The 11,405-nt window shown below is 39.2% G+C and overlaps 1 protein-coding gene across 3 annotated transcripts in view; it reads right to left on the bottom strand.

The window, feature by feature from the left end:
* SLC10A7 (solute carrier family 10 member 7) overlaps positions 1–11,405 on the bottom strand; it is a 146,012-nt gene that overhangs the window by 4,395 nt on the left and 130,212 nt on the right. For all 3 annotated transcript variants that reach the window (XM_032686610.1, XM_032686613.1, XM_032686612.1), the window contains one exon: positions 2,609–2,754. In XM_032686610.1, the coding sequence (XP_032542501.1) occupies positions 2,609–2,754 (146 nt within the window). The remainder of the gene's footprint in view (positions 1–2,608; positions 2,755–11,405) is intronic.

The following is an 11,405-nucleotide window of genomic DNA, read 5'->3' as shown; positions in this document are numbered from 1 at the left end:
TTTATTCAGTGTGAGACAGAAGTTCAACTCAATGACAGATGATCATGCTTCCAGTTTGGAGGAAGCAGCCTCTCTAACTTAGGAGAGAAATGTGACAGGCTTAAAAGGTGTTAGGTTTTCAGCTGCTCCTGTATGCCGATGTGGTCACTCTGAGGGATGCTGACTGTTGGTGTGCTCTGCAACAAAAAAACTCGGTGCTTTCTTGTGCAGGATGAATTGGCCTGAGTGAGAGGGAAATCAGTGACATTTGCAAATTCCTAAAATTTAGGACCTCCATTTTCCTTAAGTCTTTTAGGTGAAAAGCCCTGACAAACTGGCATTTGTCTGTCAAGGGCGAGACTTCTCATCTCCAGTGGGTTGGCTAAACAAGCAATTTTCAGTCTGAGAGATGTCTGATGGGGATTCTTATTGTAGATATTAACCTTTAATATTGTACATTCAAAGCTTGTGAGTACTACTTGAAAATCGCTCCAGCAAAATATAAACCCTTAAAAAAAATCCAAACCTTTAAAAATAAATAGGCTATATTCCCCTCAGAAACACCAGCATTTAACTATTGTGAAATCCAGCTGCTTGAGATTAGTCTTTTGGATATTATTCAGCAAGAGACTTTGGAGAGAGACATCATTCCACATTTTGTTTGGGGAAACAATTTTTTAACTTTGTAGTTTGGCAGATTCTGCTGCCATACCTACAAACTAGAAATACCTTAGTGTAGATGAACTTCTAAATATTTAAATTCAATTTCATACAACCAGATCACATGTACTATCATAATTAAGTAAGAATGTCACTGCAGTTGAGTACTGTGACTGGATAACCGTCTCCCCCTGCAAGAGAGATGCCAAAATGAAGCCAAGGTGTTTGTAGAAAATAAACATCAAGGGTGATGATGACATGTTTATTTTCAAAGCGGGAGACCATTATCCAGTCAAAACATTCACTTCTATTATACTTATTGCAACTGTACCAGACCCAACCTCATTGATTTTTTTCAAAGAGTAATTAAAATAACATTTGTGAATAATACAGAAGACCAACTGAAGAAACTGCTGCAACAGAACAACAATCCCCCAAAGTGGTTCTACAGTAGCATTACAGTCTGATTAGCACAGGAGGTTTATTTGATGCTTAATGAATAAGAAACTAGTGCTGGTGAACTGTAAATCTCTCCAGTGCTAGTTGACTGTTCTGATGCTCTGTTTAAAGGCTGTTTTAACTTGCAGCAGCTGACAGCAGCCCCTAAAGGCCACTACTGCCCTGAGGATCAGGGAGGTCTGGATGAACTCCAGCTCTACTCCTGATCTTGGCAGTAGAGAGCAGTGACAAGCTGAAGAGAAGTCAGCATTGCAGGGATTGTTCTGTCATTGAATCAACTTTAGGTTATCTTTCTGCAGGAATAGCATGGAATTTTCTTTATACAACCTGAAATGTCTCCTGATAATTTCTGATTAAAAGAAAACCCATGACTTTCAGACGGTTGGATAAATGATATTTGACTCCCAAATTTCCATTTTTGGAGGCTAAGATCAGTATATCTAAAAAAAGGTCTGATTTCTGAACTCAGCTCCTGAAAACTGAGTTTTCCTGCTTCGTACAGTTTGGGTAACACATGCAAATCACTGATTTTCAGAATTTTAGCGTTCAGGTTAGCAAGGTTACTTTAGTGGAGTGAAGCTAGTAAAATGACAGCCTGTTGGGTTTTGCTGAAAATTGGAAATATGAGAGTTATAAATAAAATTTCTACACTGGTAAGTGGAGAATGTGGGGTACTGGTGAAGCTGGGCTTCCCACACTATGAAGCATCACCGAAACTGGCTGTCAAGGCTGCTTCAGTTGCCACAGCTTGATCTTTATTAACTCAGAACACTAAAAGACAGCATTAAAATCTGTCTGGGTTTTTGCAAGGTGGTTACTACTATTCTGAGAATCCAACTAAAACCACTGCAATTATTTCATATAAATCAGAGAATGGCTGTCAGATATCAATGCCTTCAATTTGTACTGAAATAAGCATAATTTGAATCAGTGATGTTGGTGCCAAACCCTCTAGGTTATAGTCTATAATCCTACAAGGTATCCCATGTCATAATTTTGGCATGAAATGTGATGCACTATACTGCTGTAGACTTCTTGCTATTGCAAAAGGGTGACCCAAGTTAAAAGGTATTTTCATCCTACTTCAATCCACTTCAGAAAGTGCCCTCATTTTATCTGATTTGCCCAGGTCCCATTCCAGTGGACACCTCTTTGTCACTTCTCCATAAAGGAGATCTAAAGCTGTGACAATTAGCTCAAGGTGGATCCATTTTTATGGGGCATATTCTGAATTCATAATTTGCATGAATTTTTAATTTGAATTAAGTGTAGAGGTCTAACTTCAAGCTTTGAATTTTTTCAGAGTCTTTTCAGCCCCCTTTTCAAAGGGGAATAAAGTTCAGCACTTTTAATTTGATACTGCTCTGACTATCACTGTCATAGGGGAAGCAAAGAAACAGAAAAATCCCTTCACCAAGAAGGAACCTGAGGAGTTTAGGAGTTGTGTTCAGGTATTTTTTTTTTCCCCACAGCACAATTTCCATTATAAATGAAATTCAGGAATTCTTACCTTTTGCCTAGAAACCATCCAGGATTTTATCGTTGGTACCAACAGGCTGCCAAGAAGAATCTGAGCAGGATGATAGATGAGCAAGGGGACAGAAATTAAGGACAGGTGCTCATAACCTGCAAATACGATCTTCAGCATGGGAATCCCTGCAGGCAGAAAAACAGGAGACAGACTCTCAGCTCTGTCTTTGAGCTCCAGATAAAAGCAAAGCATTTTATGTTACATTGACATTTCACCAAAAAAAAAGAAAGAAACCCAAAAGAAACCAAATGAAGACTCAGAAGTTTGATATATTAAAAAATCCAACCTAAACCAGCAAGAACATGAACACAAAAAATACACAGCAGAGAAAGTTCTGTGGCAGAAAGGGAGGAGTAGGGAATGCCATAAAAGATCTTTTCTAACTATGCTAATAGTTGTCAAACTGCTGCTGCAGGCTTCACACACAACACATTCTGCTATAGCATGACTGTTCAGTTGCTGAGCATAGTTCCCTACTGCTTATTTACTACTTCCTCACACTGTGCTGTTTTGTGTTTGCAGGACTGTCCTCCATCCAACCTGCCCCGACTCTTGCTTGTGACCTTTCTTCAGTCTGTTCACCACTGGAGAAGGGTCATGTTTTCCTGGTACACTCCCTGCCAGCTGGTGAGCACCCAAATGACAGCCTTCCCTGCTTTGACTGATTCATGCAGTCAAGGCAGAGTCAAGCATTCTGCAGGTGAGTGCTCACGTCTCTGCTCTACCTGTGTGTTTCAGAAGAGAGAGAGCACGAGACAGAAAAGGTTTAGTGAACTGAGTGAGCAATAAGAAGTGCTCATGCCTGGGAAGAGTTAGGCAGCAGCTGCAGTACGAAGCTGGCAAATGCAGAAGGAAGTGAGGGTTGAGAGCTAAAGATGGGCCATTTTTTCTCAGAGCTTGAATTTGCACTCCACAGTGCTAATTTTTGTAGACAACTCCCTGCATAATCTTCCCACTTGATGATATGGTAAGTAAAATTAAATGTCATTCAGTTTTTCAGTAATGAAACCGATTAGGTTTACTTTGAACACTGTATTGTTCAAAATTATCTGTTTAAATCTTGGAACTTTGCTACCATGCTCCACAAAGTGCAGGTGTGGGCAAAACCTGCAACCAGCACTTCCACAGAGCTCATCTGAATGTCCCACAGAATGACAGAACGGTTCGGGTTGGAAGAGACCTTAAAGACCATCCAGTTCCAAAACCCCTGCCAAGGGGACAACCTTCCACTAGACCAGGTTGCTCAAATCCCCATCCAACCTGGTCTTGCCTTGTCTCCTTTCTCAGCAGTGGCAAAAAGTTGAGCTTTGTGCCACATGCCCCTCCGTTTCCCCATTAGCAGATGTTTCAGAAAAAGTTGCCACATTCATGTTAACTTTTCTTTATATATTGGATAGATTCCCATCCTCAACACCCTTTCAGGTTTCCCTTCATGAAAGTTGCCTCCTCCCTATGTGAGCAAACAGCTTATTTGTTGAATATTCCCACTTGACTAGTGCCCCACTATTGCTGACACATGACTAGGCCTGCTGAAACTTTCATGATGTTTCCACAGCACCATTTCTTGTAACTATTTTTATTAGCTTCATCACATTACACCACTAAAAATCTCATCCCCATGCTAGTAGCCTTTACTTACGGGGGTATTTCCAGGAAACGACCAAATCAAATAAATAAGGGCTTGCATGCTTAATTTCAGTATTATAATTACCTTCAAAACACCATGGATCTATCACACCATAGGGGTGCTTATTAATAACAGTAATTTCTGGGGCTTGGGAATAGATAGTATTTGGATAAAAATTAAATGGGCATTTTCATTATACCAAGACACATAATTTACTTCATATGCCCATCATTCTGTTTTTTCAAACAGATAAAGGTTTTATTGCCTGTTTCCAAGTCTCAACTTGACCCTTGTGGGTCCTTTCCTATTCTCTAATCTCAGAAAAATATATGAGAGTCTCAAGCTATGAACTTGCTATATTTATGTTTTTAAGACAGTACCTACTTTTTTGGTAGTGCAATTTCATCCACAGATCCAAAAACACTTTACTAAGCTGAACTGGGCTCCTACAGAGAATCAGAAACACTACAATGACCAGCCTAAGATCACACAGAAAACTAATGGCAGAGACATGAACAGAATGGACCCAAAGTGACTGAGACACGTTTTAGATTACTGTACGTTTTCTGAAAGAAAAGACAAGAAATTCCAGCCTAAAAGGTAAATTCTCTAGAGAAAAGCTATTTCAGTAAACTAGGAAAAGAAAATTAAAGTTGTCAAATATAAATACAAAATACTATAATTAGTGTGGCAATATAATTAGATCACTGGGTGGAAAGAGGTTCTTAATTCACAGTTTGTTTAAATACATGTCACAACAATAGGTTCCTGTAAGCTACTAAATGTGCAATTAAAGTTCCTGTTATTTACCAGGAAATGCTAACTGGGGAAAAGAAGAAATAATAATCATTTTTGCATGTAAGGAATAGTTCAATGGAAATTGAAAAAGCCCTGTTGCGTTATTAGGCACTTTCTGATTTTTTAATTCCAACTCAGCCAGTCTGCAACTCTCTCAGAAAATATTTCATGACAGAGATCCGCATGGTATAGTCACAAATGCTTATGTCAGTAACATTATCATAAAGCTAAAACAAAACAGCATGGATTTTATTTATTTTTTAAAATGTTGTCTAAACTTTTTAGTAGCAATATGCAGTAAATGAAAGCATCAGTATGACTGCTAATATTTTCCGAATATATAAAACTCATGCAAACATCCAACTAGGAAAAACACGCTTTAATAGTTACTTCTCCTTCTCTTAGAAAATCTCAAACCTATATTTTTCTTATATATATGAAATACATGGGAAAGAAACGAAACACAAAATAACAAGAAAACCCAAACCAAATGAAAATCAAATCCCAGTCAAAGGAAGAAAAGTGACATTGTAATGCTTGGGCTGATGTTGTATGCTGAATCTTAGCCCATTATGCATGTTCAAGCTGAGATTATGAACTAGCACTAGGAGCAGCTATAACAAAACCACTGACTGGAACAGGAGTAACATGAGCAGGAATGGCTATGACAGAACTAATAGAATAAATGAAATTTGTTTAAATCTTTCAGGAATGAAGGTGCTAAGCAAAATGGTTATCTTTATTTTGGTCTGTTCACTGCTCTTTTCCTCATCTTTTATAGCATATTGCTTCCAGTGCCAATGGAGCGTGATAGCTACACTGAGTCCAAGGCAAGTAAAATTCTGCACAAGATCAAGTTACACATATTAAAAAACCCGGACCACTACTTTAGGCTTCAGTTTCCTCAAAAGTACATGGCAGCTCCTCCCTCTCCCCAGTATTATTTGCCATCTGGAGCATTAAGGCTGCATTCACATGTATAAAGAACAATGCCTGTAAGGATTTTGTTTTCACAGAGCCATTAATCATCCTTATCTGCATTTCAGGGTAAGTGGACTGACTTCCGTGGGTCTTCATCTTGATTGGCACTGGAGGAGGAACACTGGCATTATCAGTTTCCAGATAATCATCTCCTTAAGTTTAGGATTGCTGCCATGGTCTGGAGGCTCATGCCACAAACACCGATTCATGCTGCTGTGGTTTAGGAAGTTTCAGGCTTCCAGCAGCCTAATTCAACTCCTCTGCCAAAGACTCTCACAACATATCATGAGACCTGAATGACGAAGTTTTTTTCTATGGTTTGGTGCCAAGTTGGGCAGCTTTGCTCAAATTGGGGTTTAACAAGCTATTGAGTTGCCAAAATCTTTTTAAGAGCTTTATTGCATGAATGTGTGTCCATCTCTTGGATCAGAGCTGACCAAACACCATGACAGGCACAAGTAAGGTTTGTATTCCATCCTCCTCCAAAGAAAGAAGGAATGTGGTATCTAGCTGGATTAGAAAGCAGCACCTCACCTGACCAGGAATACAGACAGCTGTAGCAGAAGGGAGGAAACACAGAGATCATTCCATAGATATCCCTTTCAAACAAGACCATTTTTAACCCAAATTTCCCTCTTCCCCTTTGCCTGGCTATGTTTCTCCTACCAGTGTATGTTCTCATCTTCCTCATTGCTCTTTGGCTCTTTTTCCATTTGTATTTTCTTCCTTCCTCCTCTTCCCTCCTGTTCTCCACTCCCATGTTTCCAGCCTCCTCGGGTTTGCTTCCCAACACCTTTGATTCAGGTCACTGCAGCCGTGTAAATTTTGGGTGCTTCCACTAAAATCACTAAGCTCCACTAAAGGCAGCGGGCACTGACATCACAGTCCCACTGCAGCCAAGAGAAGATACGGAGTACATTTCATTTTTCTCCCTGTTTGAGTCCTCACTCAGCTCTTTCTTTCAGATGAGCACTTTGCAAACCTGAGGAACAACTAGCAAGAGAAAAACTGTGTACCCATGACCTTCAGCCAGGGCAAGGAAGAGTGAGAGGACTGCTCTTACAGTCCTGTACAGGAAAACCCTCTTTGCTCTCCATTGCTCCAGGGTGTTCCAGTTTGGCTCCAAGGCTGTGGTGTCTCAGCCTTGGTCAAAAGCCACTGTTTCTTTAGTAGCCTGCACAACTGAGAGCCATTTAATCCTTCCTCCAGCTTTGCACACAGTATAGCCTCCCACATCCACCCCTTTCCCCTTTGCTACTTTCCCATTTTGTAGTCACCTTCTTAAAAGGCCCATGGAAATATTATGCTGCACTTCACTACATTTAGTTAACTGTAAAATAATAATAATAAAAAACCCTAAAATATTTGAAGGTATTTTTAAGATAATTTAAATATAGGACTCTTTTCATCTAGCTATCACTGCAGTAATATAAATGAAGCAAATTAATTTTAATGCTCCAAGGTACTGATTCTGTGTCACTGTCACTGACAGGATCCAACTAGACTTTATGAGATGGCATTTGACTTTATGGAAGTGAGCACTATGCACGCATTTACAATTTTACAGGGACTTTAAGCTGTCATGCTGAAAAATGTTTATAAAACATTAATCAAAAAATGCCTCTTTAATACAATGCATTGTCTGAAAGATGTTAGAAGGCACATATTGTAAATGGATTCTTTTTCTGACTAAAGTAATTTCTACCAAAAGCCTTTCCCCACTGCTATACAAGTACACAGTGTGGAGAGATAAAGAGCACTTTCTCAGCACATTACTACCTGATCCGAACACTTGGGAAATCACTAATGTACAGCATGCCATATTTCCATGTCACACATGACACATTTGTCTAAAATTACCCAACAGAGTTTGACATTGCAGCATATTCCTTAGCAGAGCTTTCAACTGACATCTGCCAAGTAAAAACTTCAAGTAGGAGCTTTCTTCTTCTAACAAGCAAGTAAGAGTTTTCTTTTATCCTATACCCATGATGGAAGTGATAAAACAATAAGTACTGGAAATCAGGGGGTTTTTTTTCTATTTTAATATGTTTATTTTATGCTCACTGGATGTGTAAGCTCCCCTTAAAGCACTGTTTCATCATTTGCTGTTTTCTATCACATTGCAATGGGTTCAGAGAACTTAATAGAACATTTTTATTACCACTGAAACACAGGCCATTATCTCTCACATCCAAAGCAGAATTATTGCTAGATGCTCTACTTACATACTTCACTGTATAGGTTTTTTCTCTTCAATGTCTTCATAACAAACAATTTATCCTAAAACTTTACTGCTTACATTACTGACACACATTCCACAACACAAAATGCTGCAGCATTTGTTCTCAGGAAAAGAGATTTGGGGCAAAGCAAAGAGGTCATCGCTAGGGCTGTGGAACCACCCAGCATTCAGGAATCAGAATGCCAAAGAACCCTCACAGAGAGGCAGTGGAAATACTTGGAAGAAAAGCCTTAGCCTCTGGATTTTCACCTCTTCCTTCTACTCACCTATGCATTTCAGAACCCTCAATTGCCACAATCTTCAAGTGCAATATACAAAATGAATCAAGTGTATGATGGCAGCTTCTCTGATGCTCTCCACACTACTCTCTTTCTGGAGGATCCTCTCAGGGGTAGATGTGAAGAGAACGTTATTGGTCTTTTTACGTTATTGGTTTCTTTTTTCAACTAAGAAAAGGCCTGTAAAGAGGGGCATATATTGCATTAAACTGCCTCTGAGCTGCCAGAGCAGGGGGGTTCTGAACTTAGGATGCAAAGAGAGTGCCAAATAAGCATCTGAAATTTTACTGCCAAGTTTCAGAATAGCACTGCGTGCAGCCCAGTGACTGCACGGGGGGAAAGGGTGGTGAGGTTCAGGCAAAGTCCAGTTTAGAGGATCAGAAAAAAGTTGTTCACGCAGAGAGCTACCAGAACAGCAAGTTGCTGCTAATCTCACTCTAAAACTTTCTTAAGGGTTTTCCTGTTTCTTCCCAGACAAATCATTGCTATGGTTAGTTTTAAGAAGACAGAAGTTCATATACTATTCCTGCCCTCAGTGAAGGCTAACGAGGGATAGATGGTGTTTCTTGGCCCCATTCAGACTCTGTTACGACATACTGGGATCACGACAGGAGAAGATGCTTTTGACAGATTAACTTATTATGGATTCTTTTTCCTCCATCTATGCCCTCCCCAAGGCATGCCCTGAATTCAAGCTGAATGTGTTTCCCTTAGGACCAGTTTCTTTCAGGTATGGGAATAGCTGAATAATATTTGATAAGACATAATAATACAAGTATTTGCTTGCTACTGAGTATTCCTATTTCAACCAAAGAAAGTACCTTCCAGTGTAACAGGAAATCCCATTACAGTGGAGGCAAAACTGTGTCTTTTTGCCCTCATACATGCTGTAGGAAGACTTGTGCTTAAAACATTTTCAGGGAATAAAGACCTTTTTTTCAGTACATTTTCATATTTCAGGTCAGTGACAAGTGTAATGGAAAGCAAAAAACACGCTCACAAAGTGGTAAAAACAAACATCTGAGGGGGAGATTTCACAAGGGACTGTGAGACATTAAGGGAGTCTGGAAAAATGCAGGGGAAAACTGCAAAATGGAGGCTTGTCCCAGCTCAGTCTGGAGGTCTGCATGGACCCTAATCTTCAAAAACATTTTCACCTTCATCCTTCTCCTTGGGAAAGAATAATGATTTATCTGAATATCCATCATGCCCTCGCATTACAATAAGTGATTTACCTCTTTTGCAGGACTAGAATTATTGGGAAGGCTCTGCACCGAATCAGTGATGTGGTCATATATTGGCCATAGTTATGCTGGGATGCAAGAATTTACACTATGTTATAGGAAACTGGACTGGTCTAACATTTAAGTGAAGAAGGAGAACTTAACATGCTTTGAATGCTTTCACTAATTCTTTTTCTTCGGGTAACTGGCTCACTATACTCATCACAGAGATCAGTAATTCAAGTGCAACGTAAGTACAGTTACTAGGGAACAGCACATCTTGATACTATCAAAGTTTTAAGTAAGTAAAACTGTAAAAGCTGGGAGGAAAAGCAAGAAAGTAGAGTTTGTCTATTTCTGGGTTTTCAAAGGGTGCACTCAGATTGGAAGTGATGTTTAATGAACAACATAGGCAATCTTACCAGCTGCTAACAATGAAACATTTAACACCAACAACTGAAGTCTGGTGCCTCAGACTCCAAACACCTCCACCTGTCTGACAATATGGTGGTAGTAGTAATTAGTTAACAGGGAATTCAAGAATTATTTGAACCACTGTAAGTCATATTTTATATGTGACTTATCCTTAATTTGGCACCACAATGTGGGCATAGCAATGTTGTAAGCTGATACTCACACTTCAATGCTTTTATTACTGCTTGGATATCAGCTCACTCTTCATACACATCACCTACTCAAGGCACAAGGTAAATTACAAATTGACTATCAAAGTTTAAATGAACAGAATTTAAACACTTCCTTCCCTTCTCTCTATAATTCTTGTAGCCAACATTTTTTGAAGGTTTAATAGGTGAGAACTACTAATGAAAGGAACTCTGGACAAAGATTGACAAGTGTCCTAAAAACATGAAGTTGAGATATCATTAATTTGATTATTTCCTTGAACATTACTGCCCTCTCCACACAGAGCTGAGGCTAAGATTTCTCAGCATTAAAGTTTTGGTTGTATGGATTTTATTTAAACATATTGTTAAAAAAGCCAGTAAAAACATGCTTTATAGTTGTTCTTATTATATTTGTAAGCAGGAACAACCTGTTTCATAGTATCTTTTAATTAGTTTTTTTTTAAAGCTTTTTTCCACCTGAAACCTTGATGCAAAGGAAAACATGAAACACAAATTCATTATAAATGGTAAACAGGGAAAACATTTCTTTTCCTAAAGAAAAAAACATTTGTTAGGAATACCAGCATAATTTTTCCTTTCTTCATCTGATTTCTGTGGCCAAGAAGAGGAGATACAAGGCCAGAAAAGCTTAATGCTCCAATAGGGAAGGCATTTTGAGAAAACAGCTCCCTACCTAAAAACACTGAGGGATATTATTTCCTATTCTAAAACTCTGCAGACGAGTGTTACGTGCTTGCAGTGGTCATGCCAGCTTTTAGAGGTGGATCCCTCTTGCAGACTACCAAACTGTCCTGTAACAGGAGATTTCTAAATTTTGCCCCTGCTGTTGATTTTTCACATCTTCGCACCCACTGCTTTGGAAGTGTCTGGAGTCAGCAGCTCAGACTGGCTGCCAGAAGGTGCACTGAGAGCAGCAAATGTAGATGCAACTCTCTCAGGGAGACTCAACATCATCTTCAATACTCGCCAGCTTTAGT

Source organism: Chiroxiphia lanceolata, chromosome 4 (assembly GCF_009829145.1).
Source record: "Chiroxiphia lanceolata isolate bChiLan1 chromosome 4, bChiLan1.pri, whole genome shotgun sequence".
NCBI classification, from domain to species: domain Eukaryota; kingdom Metazoa; phylum Chordata; class Aves; order Passeriformes; family Pipridae; genus Chiroxiphia; species Chiroxiphia lanceolata.
Note: the sequence above shows the minus strand (reverse complement) of the source record. Positions and strands in the feature narration are given on the sequence as shown.